Below are 23,710 nucleotides of genomic sequence, written 5' to 3' on the forward strand. Positions count from 1 at the left end.
CGTCGGGCGGGGATCCCTGCCGCTGCCGAGGCCCGGGCTGTGCGCTGAGCCTCCCCCCAGACCCCGGAGAGGAGCGGCCCCGGCCCCTGCGCCCCGCCGCCCGGCCCTCCGCGGGCGCCCCCGCCCAGCGCGGTGGTACGGTCCGGGTTTAAAAGGCCCCGACGGCCGGGGGCCTGCCCAGTGTGTGGGCGGCGGCGGCGGGTTCGGTGGTCGGGACCCGGGCAGAGGGCGGCGGCGGGGGCGCGCCATCGGAGCCGGTGTGGGGCTCGGGGACGCGTCCACGTGGCTGGTGGGCGGCCACCCGGAGCCAGAGGCGGCGGCGGAGGGGCAGGTAGGTGGCCGCCATCCCCCGCCGCCCGCGGGGGGCAGCCTGTTCTGGGGTTCGGGCAGCCCGAGGGTTCCGTGGGCCTTGGCGGGGTGGGGCCCCACCTTCCCTCCTGCTCCTCGGGCGCAGGCCTGACGGATCCCCCATGCCCCGCTCCGGCAGGGACGTCCACGCCGAGCCCAGCCCCCCTACCCAACCGGGACCCTTTGTGGCGGAGGAGCGGCCTCTCCGAGGACTGCTGTGGCGCCTCCATCCACTAGGGTCCCCGTGGGTCGGGCGAGCGATGCCCCTGGTGGGGGCAGGGCGAGCCTGGCGAACACCACGGTGGGGGCATCGCGGGCACTGGGAGCACTGGGGAAGGGGCGCTGGAGCCATGTCCCTGCGAGGGCCGGTCTCCTCCCTGGGCTGTAGCGGAGGGGTGTGCGTGCGTGCGACGCCCCAGGCTCCCAGTTACAGGTGGAAGTTGGCATGGGGTGCTTGGGATACAAATCCTGCCTCCCCAGGCCTTCCCCCTGACCTGTCCCGGCCCCCATTCCTCTGCTTGTGTCCCCGCGGGGTGCGGAGGAGGTGAGGGTGCGCTGCGGCCTCGCTTCCCTCTCGCCTTTCTTTCTTCTCTGGCTGTTGCGTTAGGGGTCTCATATGCCAACCTGACAAAAGAGCCCCTGAAAGGTGATCGGGCTGAGCTGAAACTTTGCCGTTTCCAGCTGGGCCTGCTCCTTGTTCTAGCAAATGCATTTTTTTCTTTTCTGTTCTCTCTTCTGCACCTCCCTGGTTTGGCTCCTGGCACACACACCCCCCCGGCCCTCCCCCTCCCTGAAGCTGGGTACCTGGCGTCTCCCTTGGGCTTGGGCACTGAGAGGGCAGCGCTAAGCCCTGCCTTGGTGGCTGCCCCGGTGGCTGCTATGACACTGCCGTGCTGTGTTTGCCACCTGGATGTGGCAGGAGAGCTGGGTGTGGCCTGGGGGGTGAAGACTCTGGCAAGCTGCGTGCTGTCCTTACAGCCCGGACCCCATTTCCCCAAAGTCTCTATTTGAGGACTGTGATCCCCTTTCAATGGGGTTCCGTGGGCCCCCCCCCCTGGCACCTCTCCTCCTCCAGCCAACCTCTGGATCTGGACGGAGAGCCGCACGGGGCTGCCCGGGCCATCTGGCTGTGCCTGAGCAGAGCCTGACTTATGTCTGTCTCGGTGGTGCCTGGTTGGGGAGTGGGGGGTGGGGGGGAGAGAGCAGGCGAGACTTGGCTTTGTGTTGGATCGGTAGGCCAGACAGCAGGCTCCTGGACAGCCGGCCGAGGGAGGCCCTCGGGCTGAGGAGGCAGCTGGGGCCAGCAGTGGGAGTGTGGTGGTGGCACAGGGTCCAGTCTTAGGCCTTGATGCCCCAGACCTCTGTCCTGAGGCCCCTGGTGGCAATGCCACTCTGGAGTGGTGTCCCCCCCCCCACTCCCTACCCTCCCCCCGCTGGTGATTGTTCTCTCCCTGCCTTCCCCCTTCCCCCAACTTGGGCGTGGGGCGTCTCTGTGGCCTGGGGTTTGCCGGCTGTGGCTCTTGTGTGCGGCCAGCCCTCGGCTCTGGGATCTGGTGTCCGGGGCGCATTCCAGGATGCCTCTGCCAGCATCTGGCTCTGCTGCCCCCTTGGGTGTGGCCCAGTTGAGGCGAGGCCTCCTGGCTCCTTTCCAGGGCTGGGGGGTTGGGGGGTGGGGGATGATTGATGGCCCCCAAGCCTGCCTGCGCTCTCTGCTCACTCCCTCGCCCTGCTGGAGGCCCCTCCTCTCTCTCCCAGCCGAGGTCACCATCTGGGGCTCCGGCTCTGGCATGGTGGTGGGTGAACGAGTGACTCGCACCCACTGTGGCACGGAGCTTACCCTGCTGGGGGTCCCGGGGCAGAGAGAGAGAGTTTGCAGCCTGGGCCAGGGGCCTCTCACTGGGCACTCCCCATCTCTCCTCAGGCTCTTCCCTGGAGCGCAGCCGCCGGCCATGCCCACTGTGTGCCTCCTCCCGCTGCTCCTCCTTGCCATGGGGGGGGCCCTGGGTGGCAGCAGGCCCTTCACCGCCTTCTCAGTGACAGACACCACCCTCACCCACCTGGCTGTGCACCGGGTGACCGGGGAGGTGTTTGTGGGGGCAGTGAACCGGGTCTTCAAGCTGGCTCCCAACCTGACCGAGCTGCGGGCCCACGTCACGGGGCCCGTCGAGGACAACGCTCGCTGCTACCCGCCCCCCAGTATGCGCGTGTGCACCCACCGCCTGGCGCCCGTGGACAACGTGAACAAGCTGCTGCTCATAGACTACGCGGCCCGCCGCTTGGTGGCCTGCGGCAGCATCTGGCAAGGCATCTGCCAGTTCCTGCGCCTGGACGACCTCTTCAAGCTGGGCGAGCCCCACCACCGCAAGGAGCACTACCTGTCGGGGGCCCAGGAGCCCGACTCCATGGCCGGGGTCATCGTGGAGCAGGGTCAGGGGCCCAGCAAGCTGTTCGTGGGCACCGCCGTGGACGGCAAGTCTGAGTACTTCCCCACCCTGAGCTCCCGCAAGCTCATCAGCGACGAGGACAGTGCCGACATGTTCAGTCTGGTGGGTGAGCCTGCCTGTCCGTTCCCCCTCCTCCCCTCGCCTCTCCTCCAGCCCCTGGAGAGCCAGCACCTGGGTCCCTCCCGCCTGCACTCTGTCCTGGCTCCACCTCCAGGAGAGCCCAGGTCCTAGAGGGGACAAGCTCCTAAAGACAGGAGGATGGGCCGTAACCGGTGTGGCTCAGTGGATAGAGCGTTGGCCTGCGGACTGAAGGGTCCCGGGTTTGATTCCGGTCAAGGGCACTTACCTTGGTTGTGGGCACATCCCAGTGGGGGTGTGTAGGAGGCAGGTGATCAATGTTTCTCTCTCATCGATGCTTCTAACTTTTTATCCCTCTCCCTCTCTGTAAAAATAATAATAAATAAAAAAGACAGGAGGCTGGGCTGAGGCCCAGGATGGGGCTGGGCTGGGCTCCTATGACTGTGTGGGGCAGGGGAGGTCACGAGGGAAGCCCCGGGGGAACCATGTTGGGGGGCTGAGAGGCCCAAGTTTGGGAGGTAGGTGACAGAGCCAGGTCTCACCCCTGCCTTCTCCTCGACCCGCCCTCCAGGTGTACCAGGATGAGTTTGTCTCCTCGCAGATCAAGATCCCCTCCGACACCCTGTCCCTGTACCCTGCCTTTGACATCTATTACATCTACGGCTTCGTGAGCGCCTCCTTCGTGTACTTCCTGACGCTGCAGCTGGACACGCAGCAGACGCTGCTGGACACGGCGGGCGAGAAGTTCTTCACGTCCAAGATCGTGCGCATGTGCGCCGGGGACTCGGAGTTCTACTCCTACGTGGAGTTCCCCATCGGCTGCTCCTGGCGCGGCGTGGAGTACCGCCTGGTGCAGAGCGCGCACCTGGCCAAGCCCGGCCTGCTGCTGGCCCAGGCCCTGGGCGTGCCCGCTGACGAGGACGTCCTCTTCACCATCTTCTCCCAGGGCCAGAAGAACCGGGCCAGCCCGCCCCGGCAGACCGTGCTCTGCCTCTTCACCCTGAGCACCATCAACGCTCACATCCGGCGCCGCATCCAGTCGTGCTATCGGGGGGAGGGCACGCTGGCCCTGCCCTGGCTGCTCAACAAGGAACTGCCCTGCATCAACACCGTGAGCGCAGCGGGCTTCAGCCCTGGCACCTCTGCTTCTCCCGCTCAGGGACGCTTGTCCCCTCTCATCCTCTCCCTGCGTCTGCTGCTGCTCCTCCTCCTCCCCTTGCCTGCCTTCTCACCAGCTCTCTTGGCGCCCACTCTCTGCTTGTGGATCATGCCTCCCTCTCTCCCTCTTCCTGCGCCTCCATCCATCCCCAGTTTGCTGCTTCTTGTTCCATCTCCCGAGTGTCCCTCAATGAGTTAGCGAACATCTGCCATTTTTAAAAAATATATATTTTATTGATTTTTTACAGAGAGGAAGAGAGAGTGATAGAGAGTTAGAAACATCCATGAGAGAGAAACATCGATCAGCTGCCTCCTGCACACCCCCCATTGGGGATGTGCCTGCAACCAAGGTACATGCTCTTGACTGGAATCGAACCCGGGGCCCTTCAGTCCACAGGCCAGCGCTCTATCCACTGAACCAAACCGGTTTTGGCCTGCCCTTTTTATTGATTTCAGACAGGAAGGGAGAGGGAGAGAGAGAGACAGAAACATCAATGATGAGAGAGAATCATTGATTGGCTGCCTCCTATATACCCTACCCTGGGGATCAAGCCTGCAATCCGGGTATATGTCCTAACCCGGAATTGAACCAAGACCTCCTGGTTCCTAGGGCAATGCTCAACCACTTGCAGGCCCAGGCATCGCTCTCCTTTCCCACTCCCGCACCCACTCCTTCCACCTCCCTCCGCCATCTCCTTCCTGCATCTGCCTCCTCAGTCCCCAATTCCCATGGGGTCCAGGGCAAGGGCTTGGTTTTAGCTGGTGGGGAACAACTTGCAGATCCTGCTTCCTCCCCTAATGTGGGGTCTCGTGGCCTCTGTCCAACTGCTGGCCCCCCTTCCCCCCCAAGCTTCGACTCTCACACGCATTCCCGCTATCTTCCCAGCCCATGCAGATAAATGGGAACTTCTGCGGGCTGGTGCTGAACCAGCCGCTGGGAGGCCTGCACGTGATTGAGGGGCTTCCCCTGCTGGCGGACAGCACTGACGGCATGGCTAGTGTGGCCGCCTACACCTACCACCAGCACTCCGTGGTCTTCATTGGCACGCGCAGTGGCAGTCTGAAGAAGGTACGCCCTGGCCCCCTTGGCATGTACATGTGGGGGCAGACAAGACATGGCATGAGGAGTAGAGACAAGAATGTGCAGAAGAGCCCTGTGAGGGCCCGGACAGTACACGGCCCGTAGGGGAGGGGGGACTTCCCAGGCTGGGCCCCAGGAACAGCCCCCACAGCCATCCACCCCTCCCAGCACCCATGCTGGCTTTGGGTCCCGGATTCGATTGCTATGGCCGTGGGAACAGAGACCAGACCTGTCTTGGGGCGTCCCTGCAGGAGAGCAGATGGCCGTGGTTGGCCATCGTTGCTAGATCCTTAGTCAAATGGATGCGGACATAACCGTCTTTACCCTCCTGTCCGTTCCTGTGCAGTGGGGCCTTGGTTGCTGCTGATCCAGGACCCGGGCTGGTGGGACATGGGGAGACGGGTTCCTGGGACCTCTGGCGTGTCCTAAAGGGACAGGAGTCAGGGCGGCTTCCGCTCCTCATCCTGTTTGCCAGGCGATGGCAGAGCTATCCCCAAGGGGCGGGGGAGGTGTGGGTGGCTAAGGTCTCGGGCCGAGCCTGCTCCCTTGGGGTATAATTCCCACCCCATACGCTTCCCCTGCTTACAGCATACATTCCAGGGCTTTTAGTAAGTTCGCAGAGTTGTGCAACCCTAACCACCCCTTACCACCGTCTCATTCCAAAACATTGTCATCACCCTGAAACCCTCTTCCCCTCTGGAGGTCACCCCTGCAACCCAGCCCTGGACACCAATATCTCTGTCTCTATCTCCTGGGAGTGCTTTCTGGCTGGCTGAGTCACCTCCGAGGACCTCCAGGGGCTGGCCTTTGAGCCCTCCGTCCCCAGCCCCTGGGGACCGCGGGGTCAGGGGAAGTTCAAGTGCTGAGCCAGGGCCCTGGCTTCGGCTCAGCCACAACTTGGGAAGTCGCCTGTCGTCCCTCTTCCCCGGTCTTGTGGCCCCAGGTCCGAGTTGATGGCTCCCAGGACGCCCACCTGTACGAGACGGTGCCCGTGGTGGACGGCAGCCCCATACTCCGGGACCTGCTTTTCAGCCCCGACCACCGGCACATCTACCTCCTGAGTGAGAAGCAGGTGGGCCCGAGGCGGTGGCGGCGGGCGGCTGCGGGGCGACGGGGCGGGTGCTGACGAGGCTGTCCCCAGGTGAGCCAGCTCCCGGTGGAGACCTGCGAGCAATACTCGAGCTGTGCGGCCTGCCTGGGCTCCAGGGACCCGCACTGCGGCTGGTGCGTGCTGCAGCACAGGTGAGAGACCAGGCGGGCCGGGAGGTGACCATGGCTCAGGGACACTCTGCTCCCAGGAGGAGCCACCAGGCGTGTCGGCTAGGGAGGGCGGCACCTGCCCTCACCCGCATGCTCACGCCTCCCAGCCCGGCCCTTGCGGCCTCCCCCTCCCTCCCCTCCCGCAGTCTCCAGCTGGCAAGCAGACCCTCCACACCGTGGGCCAAGGCGCTGTGGCTGGGCCCGCTGTCCCCCTCCCCCCAGGCTCCCAGTGAGCCTTGGACAGACCCTCCCGGGCAGATGCGGGATGGGCTCTGGCTGACCCCACGCAGATGCTGCCGAAAAGGGGCCTGCCCAGGCGCCTCGGCCCCGCACGGCTTTGCGGAGGAGCTGAGCAAGTGTGTCCAGGTGCGGGTCCGGCCCAACAACGTGTCCGTGACGTCGCCTGGGGTGCAGGTGAGTGGGGTGGCTTGCAAGCAGGGCGTGGGGGCAGGCGTGTGCTGAGGGATGCCTCCCGCTGAGCCCCCTGCCTCCCGCAGCTGACTGTGACCATGCATAACGTGCCAGACCTCAGCGCGGGCGTGAGCTGTGCCTTCGAGGAGGCGGCGGAGAACGAGGCCGTCCTGCTGCCCTCCGGGGAGCTGCGCTGCCCCTCGCCCTCTCTCCAGGAGCTCCGGGCTCTCACCAGGGGGCACGGTCAGTGGCTGGGCTGCTCGGGAGGGGGCGCTCTCCGTCCCCGGCTGCCTCACGGCTGCCCTTGGCCTTGCTGCAGGGGCCACGCGCACTGTGCGGCTGCAGCTGCTCTCCAAGGAGACGGGCGTGCGTTTCGCCGGGACCGACTTTGTCTTCTACAACTGCAGCGTCCATCAGTCGTGAGTAGCGGCCTTGCTGACCTCTGCCCCCATGTCGCCGTGCAGGCCTCACATGGGCCCTGGCGCCTTCTTCCTTTGTTTCCCCTTTGTCCCCTGGGAGGGGTGGCGAGGGGGCAGCCTGGCCTTCTGTATTGTTTCTGAAGCCTTTCTCCTCCCTGCCACCCAGGTGCATGTCCTGCGTTGGCAGCCCCTACCCCTGCCACTGGTGTAAGTACCGCCACGTGTGTACCAGCCACCCCCACGAGTGCTCCTTCCAGGAGGGAAGGGTCCACAGCCCGGAGGTGAGGCGGGTGCCGCGCGGGGCGGGGGGTGCGAGGGGGGGGCTGGCCTCTGGCTTCTCTGCCTTTGATTCTCCTTTGGTTCCTTTGATTCTCAATGCGGGGCCGGCGCCCCGCTGGGCCAGGATGGCAGCAGCTGGTGCGTGGCTGACGGGCGCTCTCCCTCCTCCCCAAGGGCTGCCCTGAGATCCTGCCCAGCGGGGACCTCCTGATCCCGGTGGGCGTCATGCAGCCCCTCACGCTGCGGGCCAAGAACCTGCCGCAGCCACAGTCGGGCCAGAAGAACTACGAGTGCGTGGTGCGGGTCCAGGGCCGGCAGCAGCGCGTGCCCGCCGTGCGGTTCAACAGCAGCAGCGTGCAGTGCCAGAACGCCTCGGTGCGGCCCTGCAGTCCTGCCCCCGCCTGTGCCCCGCACCCCCACCTGTGCCCCACTCCCCCGGCCTGTGCACCCCATCTCCCTGGCCTGTGTCCAGCTCAGGACACCTTCTGAGGGGTCGTGGTCCCTCTCCCCCAGTACTCCTACGAAGGTGACGAGTATGGTGACATCGAGCTGGACTTCTCTGTGGTCTGGGATGGAGACTTCCCTATTGACAAGCCTGCCACCTTCCGAGGTGAGGGGCAAGATGGGGCAGAGGTTCCTGGCCAGCGTGGCTCACTGGTTGAGCGTCGACCTATGAACCAGGAGGTCACGGTTCGATTCCTGGTCCAGGGCACATACCCGGGTTGCGGGCTTGATCCCCAGTGGGGGGCGTGCAGGAGGCAACCGATCAATGCTTCTCTCTCATCATTGATGTTTCTATCTCTCTCCCTCTCCCTTCCTCTCTGAAATCAATAAAAATGTATTTAAAAAAAAAAAAAAAAAGAGGGGGCAGAGGAGCTTGCCTCCTGGGGCAGAGTTGGCACGAGCAGGGGCCAGGTCTAACAGGGGGACCTTTAGTGGCCCTGGCTCCCCACGGCCTGCCCCAGCAGCGCCCCCTGTGTCCGCAGCTGTCCTGTATAAATGCTGGGCACAGCGCCCCAGCTGTGGCCTCTGCCTCAAGGCCGACCCCCGCTTCAGCTGTGGCTGGTGCGTCTCGGAGCACAGGTGCCAGCTGCGTGCCCACTGCCCAGCGCCCAAAACCAACTGGATGCACCCGAGCCAGAAGGGCACGCGCTGTAGCCACCCCCGCATCACCCAGGTGAGCCCCCCGCCCCTCCCGCATCCGAGGCACCCAGCGGTCTGGCTCCGCCCTATCACCTTCTGTCCTGCTCCTCAGATCCACCCGCTCATGGGGCCCAAGGAGGGGGGCACGCGAGTCACCATCGAGGGGGAGAACCTAGGCCTCACCTACCGGGAGGTGGGTCTCCGGGTGGCAGGCGTGCGTTGCAACTCCATCCCCGCTGAGTACATCAGCGCCGAGAGGTGAGTGCGGCTGCGCGGGGGCCCAGGCTGCTGCTCCGAGGCTGGCCCTGACCTTGGCTGTCCCCTGTCCCCTAGGATCGTGTGTGAGATGGAGGAGTCGCTGGTGCCCAGCCCGCCGCCGGGGCCCGTGGAGCTGTGTGTAGGCGACTGTTATGCTGACTTCCGCACGCAATCCGAGCAGCTCTACAGCTTTGTGGTGCGTGATCCGCCCGGCCCTTCCCGCACCCACCCCTTCTTTTTTTTCTTTTTTCTTTTTAAAAAAACATATTTTATTGATTTTTTTACAGAGAGGAAGGGAGAGGGATAGAGAGTTAGAAACACAGATGAGAGAGAAACATCGATCAGCTGCCTCCTGCACCCCCCTCCCCCACTGGGGATGTGCCCGCAACCAAGGTACATGCCCTTGACCGGAATCGAACCTGGGACCCTTCAGTCCGCAGACCAACGCTCTATTCACCGAGCCACACCAGCCTCAGCCACCCACCCCTTCTGAGGGCGCAGGACCCGCACTGGGCTGCCCCCTCCCTCCCCTCAGGGTTGCTTCTCCCACAGACCCCAACATTCGACCGCGTGCGGCCCATCCGGGGCCCGGCCTCCGGGGGCACAAGGCTCACCATCTCGGGAAGTTCTCTGGACGCCGGCAGCACTGTCACGGTGATCGTGAGGGATGGCGAGTGCCAGTTTGTGAGGTGGGTAGGGCCCTGCCGGTCTTGGGATGGGCATCTGGTTGCCCGGCGAGGGCCCCGAGTCACCTGCTCAAAGCTCTCCACTTGCATGTAGGAGGGATGCCGAAGCGATCGTGTGTATCTCGCCCGTTTCCACCCTGGGCCCCAGCCAGGCCCCCATCACCCTGGCCATTGACCGTGCCAACATCTCCAGCCCCGGAGTTCTTTACACCTACACCCAGGACCCTACCGTCACTCGCCTGGAGCCCACCTGGAGTATAATCAAGTAAGACCCCGGAGAGAACGGTCCCCAAGCTCCTGTCCTGGGGCCTTGCCAGATGGCTGGGCCCTTGGACATCAGATTACACCTCCTCCAAGCTGGAGCCCTTAGCCCGGCCGGTGTTGCTCAGTGGTTGGGCATCGACCTATGAACCAGGAGGTCGCGGTTTGATTCCCGGTCAGGGCACATGTCTGGATTGTGGGCCTGGTCCTCAGTAAAGGACACGCAGGAGGCAGCCAATCAATGATTCCCTCTCATTATTAATGTTTCTCTTTCTCCCTCTCCCTCTCTCTGAAATCAATAATAAAACTATATTAAACCTGAGCCCTGCTGAAACCGGTTTGGCTCAGTGGATAGAGCGTCAGCCTGTGGACTTAAAGGTCCCAGGTTTGATTCCGGTCAAGGGCATGTACCTTGGTTGCGGGCACATCCCCAGTGGGGGGTGTGCAGGTGGCAGCTGATCGAGGTTTCTCCCTCACATCGATGTTTCTATCTCTCTCTCTTCCTCTCTGTGCAAAATCAATAAAATATGTTAAAAAAAAATACAAAAGCCTGAGCCCTTGTTGGCAGAGGGGGCAGGGTCCTCCTGACAGAGCACCTGGCACCCACTCAGCGACCTGAGGTGTGGGAGGCCCCAGGCTCCACTGCAGCCTTCATAGCTCTCCCGGGCTGGGCTGGGGACACTGGGGGACAGAGGCTGAGGCCCCTCCTCCCTGTCCCCAGCGGAAGCACTGCCATCACTGTCAGCGGGACCCACCTGCTGACAGTCCAAGAGCCCCGAGTCCGGGCCAAGTACCGAGGCATCGAGACCACCAATGTGAGTGCCAGCTGCCCTCGCCCCGCCCCTGCCCCTGCCATGCCTGGTCTCCTGTGCTGGACTGCCTGCCTTTGTCCACACAGACGTGCCAGGTTATCAACGACACCGCCATGCTGTGCAAGGCCCCTGGCATCTTCCCGGGGCGGCCCCAGCCACGGGCCCAGGGCGAGCACCCTGATGAGTTTGGCTTCCTGCTGGACCATGTGCAGACAGCCCGCTCCCTCAACCGGTCCTCCTTCACCTACTACCCTGACCCCAGCTTCGAGCCGCTTGGGCCCTCCGGCGTCCTGGATGTCAAACCTGGCTCCCACGTGGTGTTGAAGGTGCTGGTGGGGCGCAGGGGCTGGGAGGTGCGGAGCGGGGGCTAGGGGGGCCCCTGGCTGACTGTGCCTTCCACACACAGGGCAAGAACCTGATTCCCGCGGCAGCGGGCAGCTCCCGCCTCAACTACACCGTGCTGATCGGGGGCCAGCCATGTGCGCTCACCGTCTCGGACACGCAGCTCCTGTGTGACTCCCCCAGCCAGACGGGCCGGCAGCCTGTCATGGTGGGTAGGGGGTGGGAAGGCCGCCAGGGGCCTGTGGGGGCGGGGGCGGGGGCCAGCTCACGGTGAGCCTCTTTCCCAGGTGCTGGTGGGTGGCCTGGAGTTCTGGCTGGGCACCCTGCACATAACCGCCGAGCGGGCGCTCACCCTGCCGGCCATGGTGGGGCTGGCGGCCGGGGGCGGGCTCCTGCTGCTGGCCATCACGGCCGTGCTGGTCGCCTACAAGCGCAAGACTCAGGACGCGGACCGCACGCTCAAGCGGCTCCAGCTCCAGATGGACAACCTGGAGTCCCGCGTGGCTCTGGAATGCAAGGAAGGTGCCTGCAGCGGGGGTGCGGGGCAGGGCGGGGGTGCGGGGTCCCGGCCTCCTCTTGGTCTGCTCACTCTGCCTCCCGGCCCCGCCCAGCCTTCGCCGAGCTGCAGACGGACATCAATGAGCTGACGAACCACATGGACGTGGTGCAGATCCCGTTCCTGGACTACCGCACCTACGCAGTGCGCGTGCTCTTCCCGGGCATCGAGGCCCACCCGGTGCTCAAAGAGCTGGACGTGAGCCCCCGCCCGGCCTGCCCTCGCCCTGCCACCCCCCAGGGCCGCCGCACCACCATCTGACGCACCCCCCTGTCCCTCACAGACGCCCCCTAACGTCGAGAAGGCCCTGCGCCTGTTCGGGCAGCTGCTGCACAGCCGCGCCTTCGTGCTCACCTTCATCCACACGCTGGAGGCCCAGAGCAGCTTCTCCATGCGGGACCGTGGCACCGTGGCCTCGCTCACCATGGTGGCCCTGCAGAGCCGCCTCGACTACGCCACCGGGCTGCTCAAGCAGCTGCTGGCGGACCTCATCGAGAAGAACCTGGAGAGCAAGAACCATCCGAAGCTGTTGCTGCGCAGGTACGACTCGACCCCAGCCCCGTCCTCCGCCAGCCTGCCCCCCGAGCCGCCCCAGCCCTGCCCGGCCAGGGCCCCAGTAACCTTTGCGCCCTAGGACGGAGTCGGTGGCCGAGAAGATGCTGACCAACTGGTTCACGTTCCTGCTGCATAAGTTTCTGAAGGTGCGCCGGGCAGGGGGGCTGCGGGCAGGGGGGCGGGGAGGCAGCTGGCCACAGGACAGGCAGCCACGTGCCCGCTGTCCCTGCAGGAGTGCGCGGGGGAGCCCCTCTTCCTGCTCTACTGCGCCATCAAGCAGCAGATGGAGAAGGGCCCCATCGACGCCATCACGGGCGAGGCGCGCTACTCCCTGAGCGAGGATAAGCTCATTCGGCAGCAGATTGACTACAAGACGCTGGTGAGTGGGGAGCCCGGTGGGTGGAGCTCAGGCAGGGGGGGAGGTTCTGGCCCAGGACCTGCCCTGCACATCTCCTCGCCCACAGACCCTGTACTGCGTGTGCCCAGAGAGCGAGGGCAGCGCCCAGGTCCCCGTGAAGGTTCTCAACTGCGACAGCATCACCCAGGCCAAAGACAAGCTGCTAGACGCCGTGTACAAGGGCATCCCCTACTCCCAGCGCCCCAAGGCCGAGGACATGGACCTGGGTGAGGCCTCCCCTCTCCTCCCTCCCTGGACCCTGTCCTCCGGGGTCTCCGGGGACACCGGGCAGGATCTCACGGGCTGTCTGTGGCCCGCAGAGTGGCGCCAGGGCCGCATGGCCCGCATCATCCTCCAGGATGAGGACGTCACCACCAAGATCGAGTGTGACTGGAAGAGGGTCAACTCGCTGGCCCACTACCAGGTGAGGAGCCGGGGCCCTGCCCACCCCCGGGCCCCCCTGGGAGCTGTGGGCCTGCCCTGGTGACACAGGAGCAGGGTCGCTGCTCCCTCCCCCGTTGGGGAGCCTCGGGAGCCATTCTGTACACCCTGCAGGGTCTGGACAGCGGGTGACCTGGGCCCCCAGGCTCCTCGGCTGCCTGCACTGCCCCCTTTCTCTCTGGGGTCTCCAGGTGACAGATGGTTCCTTGGTGGCACTGGTGCCCAAACAAGTGTCCGCCTATAACATGGCCAACTCCTTCACCTTTACCCGCTCCCTCAGCCGCTACGGTAGGTGTCCTGTGTGGTGGCCTCCCTGTGCCCTGTGAGGCTGTGACTGAGGTCACAGGGAGCCCCTGTCGGAGCAGCCAGCTTGGCTCCGGTGGCTTCCCTGGGCCTTGGCATTGGAAGGTCTGCCATTCCTTAGAGCTTAGTAGTGGGGTGGGCCAGCAAGAGCATACGGGTCCCCTCAGCCTGCTGGGCCCCCACGACACGGAGGGGTAAGCGTGCCCAGCAGTGGCTGGTGGGGCCCCGATGCCTAAGGGGCCGACTGGTCCTCTGCCCCAGAGAGCCTGCTCCGCACAGCCAGCAGCCCCGACAGCCTCCGCTCGCGGGCGCCCATGATCACGCCTGACCAGGAGACGGGCACCAAGCTGTGGCACCTGGTGAAGAACCACGACCACGCAGACCACCGCGAGGGGGACCGTGGCAGCAAGATGGTCTCCGAGATCTACCTGACGCGGCTGCTGGCCACCAAGGTGCGGGCCTGCCCCGTGCCACCCTGCTCACTGCCAAGCCTCCGACCCCCTCTATCCCGCTGTGGGGACACCCCGACCCGGCTCCCTCATGTTTGCTGTCCCCCTGCAGGGCACGCTGCAGAAGTTCGTGGACGACCTCTTTGAGACGGTGTTCAGCACGGCTCACCGGGGCTCGGCCCTGCCCCTGGCCATCAAGTACATGTTCGACTTCCTCGATGAGCAGGCCGACCAGCGCCAGATCAGCGACCCTGACGTGCGCCACACCTGGAAGAGCAACTGGTACTGCCCCGTTCCCTCCTGCTGCTGGCCCCTCTAGGGGTGGGTGGTCGGAAGAGGCTGCTGGCTTTGCCAAGACTCAGTCTGGGCAACCGATGGGAGCTGGAGTGGTTGTCCAGGCAGGAGGACCAGCATCCAAGGTGGCAGCAAGCAAAGGGGGCGAGTGAGCGCAATTCGGAGGTGGGCGCTGTAGAGCATGTGGCTGGGGTAGTGGGGCCAGTACCCAGCAGTGGCCCTTAGCCCTCGGGGCCTTGCCTGGGGCAGAGATGCTGCTAGCTCAGCCCATGGGGTAGCTTTTTTTTTAAGAAATATATTTTTAGCCCTAGCCGGTTTGGCTCAGTGGATAGAGCATCGGCTTTCGGACTGAAGTGTTCCGGGTTTGATTCCAGTCAAGGGCACATGCCCAGGTTGCGGGCTCAATCCCCAGTAGGGGGCATGCAGGAGGCAGCCAATCCATGATTCTCTCATGAATGTTTCTATATCTCTTTCCCTCTCCTTCCCTCTCTAAAATCAATTAAAATATATACCTATATATTTTTTAAAATATTTTATTGATTTTTTACAGAGAGGAAGAGAGAGGGATAGAGAGTTAGAAACATCGACCAGCTGTCTCTTGCACCTCCTGCACCAGGGATGTGCCCACAACCAAGGTACATGCCCTTGACTGGAATCAAATCTGGGAATCTTTGAGTCCGCAGGCCAACGCTCTATCCACTGAGCCAAACCAGTTAGGGCAATAAAAAAATATTTTAAAAAATAAATATATTTTTTATTGATTTCAGAGAGGAAGGGAGAGGGAGATCAAGATACAAACATCAATGATGAGAGAGAATCACTGATCAGCCACCTCCTGATCAGCCACCTCCTGCGGGTTCGATCCTACTGGGGATCGAACCCGCAACCTGGGCATGTGCCCTGACCTGGAATCAAACCATTACCTCCAGGTTCATAGGTTGATGCTCAGCCACTGAGCCAAGCCTGCCGGGCCCTGTGTGGTAACTCTTTATGTCTCTGGGAGAAACTTAAAGAAAAGGCTGTTAACCCTAAACGGGTCACTCTTGCTGCTCTGGGCAAGATGTGGGCTGGCCAGCCAGGCACCGTGGAGGGGAAGGGGAAGGGGAAGGGGAAGGGGAAGGGGAAGGGTTAGGGTTAGGGTTAGGGTGGAAGGGCATTGCGAGGGTGCTTCTGGGAGACGACGGAGCTGCGGATGTGTCCGTCCATGTAGCCTGCCCCTGCGCTTCTGGGTGAACGTGATCAAGAATCCACAGTTTGTGTTCGACATCCACAAGAGCAGCATCACGGACGCCTGCCTGTCGGTGGTGGCCCAGACCTTCATGGATTCCTGCTCCACGTCTGAGCACCGCCTGGGCAAGGACTCCCCGTCCAACAAGCTGCTCTACGCCAAGGACATCCCCAACTACAAGAGCTGGGTGGAGAGGTGGGCCCTGCCTTGTGGCCCCAGGTTATGGGGAGGTGGGACCGAGCAGTCCAGGGGAGCTGCCCCTCTGTGGCTGGCTTCTCTGATGTGGGCCAACTACAGGGAAAAGGCCCAGAGGCTGGCCTGGCAGCCAGGGCGGGGACTTTGGCGTTTGTGCCACCTGCCCGCATGTGTGAGCTCAGAGTCCCAACAGGTACTACCGGGACATTGCAAAGATGGCATCCATCAGTGACCAGGACATGGACGCCTACCTCGTGGAGCAGTCCCGCCTCCATGCCAGCGACTTCAGTGTCCTAAGCGCACTCAGCGAGCTCTACTTCTATGTCACCAAGTACCACCAGGAGGTGTGTGCTGCCCCCGGGGCGACAGAGGCTTGGTGGGAGTCGAGGAATGCCACTAGGACGTGGAGGGGACAGAAGGGATATGCAGCCCATCTTTTATTTATGTTTTAATACTAGAGGCCCCGTGCATGAAATTCTTGCAGGGTAGGGGGTTCGTCATCCCAGCCTGTGCCCTCTTGTAATCTGGGACCACTCACCCTAACTGCTAGCCTGCCTGCCTATTTGCCTGCTCACCCCTAACTGCTCACCTGCCTGCCCACCCCTAACCACTCACCTGACTGCCTGCTCAGTACGTGGCACTGTGACCACTCATTCTGCCGTAATGTTTGATTAGGCATATATATATATATATATATATATATATATATATATATATAATCATTGATTTCAGAGAGGAAGGGAAAGGGAGAAATAGAAACTTCAAAGATGAGAGAGAATCATTGATGGGCTGCCTCCTGCACTCCCCACATTGGGGATGGAGCTCGCAACCCAGGCATGTGCCCTGACCAGGAATCGAACCTAGGACTTCCTGATTCATAGATTGATGCTCAACCACTGAGCCACACCGACCAGGCAGGAGCCCATCTGTTAGATGATTGCTCATGATCATTCCCCCAAGCAGGCCCCTAGACCCAGCACACATGACAACCCCCTTGATGCTGGGATTTAAAGGACCCAGAAGAGAAGCCACCGGCTAGAGTACAAAGTTCTGGTTGGGCAAGTTCTGGTGAGGGCCGGGGCATTGGGAGGGACAGGCTGAGGGGGTTGGGGCCAGAAGGTGGGCATGGACAGCCCTGTCTAGGGCTTGTGGGATTTGTGACTGGAGGTGGCAGGAGGCAAGGGACATGGAGGTGTGGACTTCAGGATGTATTCTTGGCTGAAGATCCGGATTTGTGAGCCAGGGCATGGCCCTGAAGGCTGGGCCTGGATGAGCTCAGCCAGGGCGGCCAGGATTGGGTGCAGAGGGAGAGGCGACCCGAACACTGAGCTCTGGGGCCTGGGACACTCAGAGGTGGCAGAGGAGAAAGGGAGTAGGTAGCAGAGACAGAAGAGGAGGTGGCCAGCGGGTGGGACGGACCCCAACAGTACAGAGATGATCCTGGAACATGTCTGAGGAACCCGGCCCCCCATGGAGGAGGGTCAGGGAGGAGCGAGCGCTCAGCTGTCAGGTGCTGCTGATAGTCAAGGAGCGAGGGCCTGAGCATGTTGGCTGGCTTCGGTGACAAGATCATGGAGACCTGAACGAGAGGTTTTTTTTTTTTTTTTGGGGGGGGGGGGATGAATTAAGAGGGGATGAGAAAGGGAGACCGGGAACCGTAAGTCCAGACCACTTGTGGGAGGGCCGCATTCTGGCTGTGGAGAGAGAGGAGGAGGGATACAACCCAGCTGAGGTGGATCTGGGGTGGAGGAGATGAGGGTGTGCTCAGAGGTGAGAGATTGGAGCCTTTCCCACGGGAATAGGGCCACAGGTGAGGAGGGACGCACTGAGGCAGGGGGGAGAGGAGAGGTGAGGAGGGATGGGCTAAGGCAGGGGGGAGGGAAGAGGTGAGGAGGGAGGGAAGAGCTCAAGGCTTTGCCCGGGATCAACCCGCCTCCCACGTGGAACCCAGCTCCGGCCTCCCTCCCGCAGGTGCTCACCGCCCTGGACAGAGACGCCTCCTGTCGGAAGCATAAGCTGCGCCAGAAGCTGGAGCAGATCATCAGCCTCATGTCCAGCAACAGCTAAGGGTGGTGGAGCCGGTGAGGAGGGGGCTTCCCGGTCCTGGTCGTCGTCCTGTCGAGAGGGGGGGCTCACGCCTGGGGCTCAGGGCTGAGCCCGGGATTGGGTGGCACAGGCCAGGTCACCGGGCCAAGGTGCCCCCGAACCCCCTTCATTAGTGCCTTGCTTTGGGCCCTGCAGGCGGGGAGGGGGTGACAGGACCTAGCCCCCCACCCCAGCAGCAGCAATACCCCCAGCCTCCTGCCCTTGTGCCCAGGTGTGTGACAGCCCCTGCCCCCCTTACTATTTATACCCCCAACCACCTATTTATTTAATTTATCTCTGCCTCACCGCCTCCATCTGTAAATACCCCCTCCCCCCCCGGGATGTTGCCAACCTCATTCTCTTCCTTGAGTTGTCCCGACCCTGTGACACCATCAGCCTTGGCATCTCGCCCTTGCCATGGCCTCGGCACCAGCAGCGCTTGGGGTGATGCACCCTAAGCTGCCCTCGGACTGTGGCTGTGCCAAGGGGGCCCCGCAGCCGGACCCCAGCGCCCCCTCCAAACCTCTCGGGACTTGGACTGCGCATCCTCACGGGGCCCCGTTCTCTCCAAGCCCCCGAGAGCTGTAACTAGACGTTCCGGGGCCTGACCTGGGCCTGGGGCTCCAGAACTTTCTCCCGGCCCTACTGCCAAACCTCCTCAGTGTTGTCTGACTTGCCTTGGACCCTCATCCTCAGCTGCCCAGTTCTGCGCCCGCCCCGAGGGGGCCGAGGCGGCAGTGCCTTACTCCTTTGTGTTTTTGCCTCTTTGGAGGAATCTGGCCCCATCTCGAGGTCCCGGAAATCCCACCCTCTCCTCTTTTGTTGCATGAGTTTTCCTTTGTTCATGTACATTTTTTTTTTCCTAATTAAACATTGGGAAAATGGAGTCCGCGTGGTTCTTCTCTCGGCGCAGGTGGGTGGGCGGGGAACACGGAGAGCAGGTGGGGAGCACGGGGAGCAGGCGGGGGGCTGCAGGATGCCTTTGTGGGAGAAGGGTAACGCACTGCAGCATTCCCGGGGATTTAAGGAGATCCAGGGCCATGTCCAGCTCTTCAGCAAGTGCTGGTGGCTCTGCCTTCAAGAGTAACGTGACCAGAGGTCCCGCTTTTGGCAGGACAGTCCCGATTTTTAACAATTTGTCCTGCAACCCGTGGCGTTTTTAAAAAAAAGTCCCAATTTTAGCCCTGGCCGGTTTGGCTCAGTGGATAGAGCGTTGGCCTGCAGACTGAAGGGTCCCAGGTTCGATTCTGGTTAAGGGCATGTACATTAATTGTGGGCACATCCCCAGTGGTGGATGTGCAAAAGGCAGCTGGTCGATGTTTCTCTCTCATCGACGTTTCTAGCTCTCTATCCCTCTCCCTTCCTCTCTGTAAAAAATCAATAAAATACATTTTTAAAAACAAATAAATAAAATAAAATAAAGACACGGCTTGTAGTCCGCAGTGCTGCTGGGTCCCTATCAGGGAAACAGCGTCCCACTGAGACCCAGCTTTCATTCTCTTGTCTGTCTTTTCTCAATCCTTCACCACCCCCACCGAATCTGGCTGAGCTGGTGCGGCACATAAGGCGCCCTGGGACTGAGTATGCCATGGCTGTGCCAGCTCGCCACAAGTGTTGGCCTAAGAACCAGGAGATCATTGATTCCCAGTCAGGGTACATGCCTGGGTTGCGGGCTCAATCCCAAGTCGGGAAAGTGCAGGAGGCAGCTGATGGCGCATCATCAATGTTTCTAGTTCTCTCCGTTCCTCTCTAAAATCAACAAAAATGTACCTATTTTTAAAATCACCATTGTGAAATTGCAGAAACTAAGCCAATGAGGTGATTTTTAACCTCGGGCAGGAAAAAGAAACCCCAAGAATTGAACAAAATCATTTGGGGAAAAGGGAGAGGAGAGCACAGTAGATAGTGGTGTCAAAGAGCTAAATTCTCATCTATGCATCAATAAGGTCTTAAGAATTATTTTTAAAAAAGGAATTTCTTTAAAAAAAAAAAAAAGGTAAAGAGAAAGTGACCATCCCTGCCCTAGCTGGTTTGGCTCAGTGGATAGAGTAGGGGTGTCGAACTCAATCAGAGAAGGGGCCAAAATCTAAAATCCAGCCTAAATCGCGGGCCGAATGGTTTACTGAACAGTCATAAACTGTCATTGTGATGGAAACGCAGCGGAGTGCAGTGATGACAGCGCGGTGCGGGCCACATTGCAAGGCCTGGCGGGACGGATTTGGCCCGCGGGCCTTGTGTTTGACACATGTGGGATAGAGCATCAGCCTATGGACCGAAGGGTTCTGGGTTCGATTCCCACCAAGGGCACATGCCCCGGTTGCAGGCTCGGTCCCCAGTGTGGGGCCTGTAGGAGGCAGCAGCCAATCAATGATTCTTTCTCATCATAGTAGTTTCTATTTCTTCCTCTCCCTTCCTCTCTGAAATAAATAAAAATTTAAAAAGAAAATCTGATTTTTTTAAAAAGACACCCTCCCTGTAGCCACTACAGCAGCTGCACGCTGTCCGGTGAGATGCTTCACTGTTGTCATGACCACCAGCAGTATCCCCATCGACATACCTCTCTCCCTCCAGCTCACAATGTGCTCCCAGCTCTCAGTGGCAGACTGTTCACACCGGTGGAGTAACAGGGACTGCCCTGGCCCTGCCACTTCCTTGAAAGAACCCCCAAACCAGACACAATATGTGAAGCACAGGCTGTAAAGACAAGGGGCGTCAGACATTGAAGGACAGAGCTGTCTGGGAGAAACAGGAGGTGTGCCTGCCTCTGCCCCAGGACTGTGTGGGGAGGGGCTTCCTGGCAGAGGCCAGTGGCCACCCCACATTCAGGAGAAGGAACTGGAGTTCTCGCACCCGGAGTTTGGGGCGGGGAGGCCCAGAGGGAAGCGTGGCAGAGGGCGGGACCCCCGCGTGTCCACAGAGGGTCCCCCCGGAGTATCCCGCTGACCACTGACCAGCACACGTGCGTGAGGGACTGCGTGGGGCTGGGCAGTAGCCACCGCAGGGTGAAAGGCGCTGCTGCCCAGCGCTCACGCAGGACAGGGACTGGGGGTGGCTGTCCCCGGCGGCCAGGATGGCAGACCTCAGGATTCGGGAGGCATCGGGCGGGCGCTCAGAAGGATCTTGCCTCAGTAGTGTGGGGACAATGACTCCTACACAGAAAGGGCCCACATAGAGAATCGTATTCAGCTATTTCTAAGCCACTTAGCAAAGCTCACAAAAGCATGTCTAGGACTACATAGACATCCAGCACTGCCCTAGCTGGTTTGGCTCAGTGGATAGAGGGTCAGCCTGCAGACTGAAGTGTCCTAAGTTCTATTCTGGGCAAGGACACATGCCTGGGTTGCAGGCTCCATCACCAGTAGGGGGCGTGCAGGAGGCAGCAGATCAGTGATTCTCTCTCATTGATGTTTCCCTTTCTCTTCCTCTCCCTTCCTCTCTGGAACCAATAAAAATGTATTTTAGCCAAAACCGGTTTGGCTCAGTGGTAGAGCGTCAGTCTGCGGACTGAAAGGTCCCAGGTTCGATTCTGGTCAGGGGCATGTACCTTGGTTGTGGGCACATCCCCGGTGGGGGGTGTGCAGGAGGCGGCTGGGCGATGTTTCTCTCTCATCGACATTTCTGGCTCTCTATCTCTCTCCCTTCCTCTCTGTAAAAAATCAATTATATATATATATATATATATATATATATATATATATATATATATATATATATATATTTATTTTTTTTTAAGTATTTTAAAAAGAGATAGCCAGCACTCCAGGCGAAATCATGAAATCATGTCTGGCATCCAATCTAAAATTACCAGGCACGCAGAGAAGCACCAAAATACAACCTCATAACGAGAAAGGATATTAGCCAATTGAAAGGCATCCGACTTGAAAAAGGAAGCAAGCCACCTTTATTCTAAGAAAACATGATCATCTTGCAGACAATCCGATGGCATCTATAAAAAGAGCTGCTAAAATAAGTAAGTTTAGCGAGAGCTGCAAGATGATTTACAGGGAGCTCATTCTTTCCAATGAAAGGCTTACACCAATTGCGCCAGCACTTTGCTTCACTGACATGGGTCAAGGCCAGTGGGCCCACAAAGCTCTGCTTTTCGTATTTTGGGGTTGTTTGCTCTTTTCATGCAAACTAGATTTCAAACAAATTTTTGCCAAGGAGACAAAACAGTGACAAGGCTGTGGAAAATCAGCATTCTGGCTTCATCTGAGGATCTTTTCTCCATTGATTTTCAGAGAGAGTGCAGGGGGCGGGGAGGTGGGGGACAGAGAGAGAAATAGAGATGTGAGAGACACATCAATTGGTTGCCTCCCGCACGTGCCTTGACCTGGGCCAGGGATGAAGCCTGCAACTGAGGTACATGCCCTTGACCAGAATCAAACCTGGAACCCTACAAGCCGAGGGCCAATGCTCTATCTATTGAGCCAAACCGGCTAGGACTTCTGTAGTGCAATTTTGCACTGTAGCATGAGAGCTTTATACAATAATTCATAAATATTTAACTCAGTAAGTCTACCTCTTGGAATCTATCTTTTTTTAAAGTATATATATATATATATTTTTTTTTTAAGGAGAGGAAGGGAGAGGGATAGAGAGCTAGAAACATCAATGAGGGACAAACATCCATCAGCTGCCTCCTGCACACCCCCTACCGGGGATGTGCCCACAACCAAGGTCCATGCCCTTGACCGGCATAGAACCTGGGACCTTTCAGTCCACAGGCCAACGCTCTATCCACTGAGCAAAACCGGTCAGGGCTGGAATCTATCTTAAGGAAACAATCATTCATGCTAGGGGTGTCGAACTCAATCAGAGAAGGGGCCAAAATCTAAAATCCAGCCTAAATCGCGGGCCGAATGGTTTACTGAACAGTCATAAACTGTCATTGTGATGGAAACGCAGCGGAGTGCAGTGATGACAGCGCGGTGCGGGCCACATTGCAAGGCCTGGCGGGACGGATTTGGCCCGCGGGCCTTGTGTTTGACACATGTGATTCATGCAATGATTTATATACAGTGGTGCCTCACACAACGAACTTAATTCGTTCCAGGAGCAAGTTTGTTATGCGAAAAGTTCGTTATGTGAAACGTGTTTTCCCATAACAATACATGTTAAAAAAAATAATTCGTTCTGTAGCATAAAATATGCTAAGATGACATAAAAAAGATAAATTTTTTGTTATTATTTTTATTTAGATACATCATGATATAAAAAAAATATTGAGTTTAACTTAAAAGGACGACTGCCGTGATACGTGCGTGATTTAATTCGTAATGAAGAACGATTGCCGCGATACGTGCTTAACTTAAGCGCAGTGACTAACGACTGCCTGCAGTGCCTGCGCGGAAGGATGCAATACATCGGCAGCGATCGTGGAAGCTCGGGCAAAGCGGTCGTGGAAGCTCGGGCGACTTCGTTGTGTGAAACGAAGTTCGTTGTATGAATCATGAAATGAAGTTTGTTGTGTGCAGCGTTCGCTGTGCGAGGCGTTCTTTATGCGAGGCACCACTGTACAGAATTCCAGCTCAATCCCCAGTGGGAGGCCTTCAGGAGGCACTGATCAATGATTCTCTCTCATCATTGATGTTTCCGTCTCTCTCTTCCTCTCTGGAATCCATAAAAATATATTTAAAAATAAAATAAGAATTCAATTGAATCATTACCTATAGTAGGACAGAAATTGAAAATAATGTAGTCAATAATGACATTATAATATATGTGTTATGCCTCCATTCAAAAATGCTTTTGAAGAATTTTTAGAAAGAGGGAAAGTTCAGCCCTAGCTGGTTTGGCTCAGTGGAGAGAGCATCAGCTTGTATACAAAGGGGTTCTGGGCATATACCTACCAGCCCAGGCCCTGATTGGGGCATGTGCAGGAGGCAACCAATTGATGTGTTTCTCTGGCATCAATATTTATCTGTCTTTCCCTCTCTTCCACTCTAAAAACCAATGGGAAAATATCCTAGGCTGAGGCTTAAAAAAAAAAGAGTAAAAGTTCATGTTAGATGAAAAATATTAGTGAAGCCTTGGCCAGGTAGCTCAGTTGGTTACAGCATTGTTCCACTATGCCAAGGTTGTGGGTTTGATCCTTGGTCAGGGCACGTACAAGAAGCAAACAATGAATGCATAAATAAGTGGAACAATAAATGGATGTGTCACACACAAAACAATAAAAAACAAAAAAGAAAAATAGTAGTAAAAATGCTAACCTTGCCCTGGCC

General features: G+C 59.4%; 1 protein-coding gene across 1 annotated transcript; it reads left to right on the forward strand.

The window, feature by feature from the left end:
- Window positions 1-16: 16 nt before the first annotated feature.
- Window positions 17-18,369, forward strand: PLXNA3 (plexin A3). Its single transcript, XM_036415686.2, has 33 exons — window positions 17-331; window positions 2,270-2,894; window positions 3,442-3,981; window positions 4,915-5,097; window positions 6,053-6,181; window positions 6,251-6,351; window positions 6,660-6,783; window positions 6,867-7,023; window positions 7,100-7,199; window positions 7,366-7,480; window positions 7,653-7,853; window positions 7,992-8,088; window positions 8,465-8,655; window positions 8,734-8,879; window positions 8,955-9,075; window positions 9,432-9,568; window positions 9,660-9,830; window positions 10,548-10,641; window positions 10,725-10,964; window positions 11,045-11,188; window positions 11,268-11,502; window positions 11,592-11,734; window positions 11,820-12,076; window positions 12,171-12,237; window positions 12,324-12,470; window positions 12,556-12,715; window positions 12,809-12,912; window positions 13,121-13,217; window positions 13,494-13,684; window positions 13,794-13,963; window positions 15,186-15,398; window positions 15,592-15,742; window positions 17,370-18,369. The coding sequence occupies exons 2-33, from the start codon at window positions 2,298-2,300 to the stop codon at window positions 17,463-17,465; spliced, it is 5,619 nt and encodes a 1,872-aa protein (XP_036271579.1). The 5' UTR covers window positions 17-331; window positions 2,270-2,297; the 3' UTR covers window positions 17,466-18,369.
- Window positions 18,370-23,710: the final 5,341 nt, after the last annotated feature.

The sequence above is a fragment of the Pipistrellus kuhlii genome, unplaced genomic scaffold, assembly GCF_014108245.1.
Source record: "Pipistrellus kuhlii isolate mPipKuh1 unplaced genomic scaffold, mPipKuh1.p scaffold_m20_p_51, whole genome shotgun sequence".
NCBI lineage: Eukaryota > Metazoa > Chordata > Mammalia > Chiroptera > Vespertilionidae > Pipistrellus > Pipistrellus kuhlii.

Coding starts and splice junctions, on each gene's coding strand:
- PLXNA3 (XM_036415686.2), top strand. CDS start 2,298: ATGCCCACTGTGTGCCTCCTCCCGCTGCTCCTCCTTGCCATGGGGGGG. Junction 6,784..6,866: donor TGACGTCGCCTGGGGTGCAG/GTGAGTGGGGTG, acceptor TGCCTCCCGCAG/CTGACTGTGACCATGCATAA. Junction 8,656..8,733: donor GCCACCCCCGCATCACCCAG/GTGAGCCCCCCG, acceptor CCTGCTCCTCAG/ATCCACCCGCTCATGGGGCC.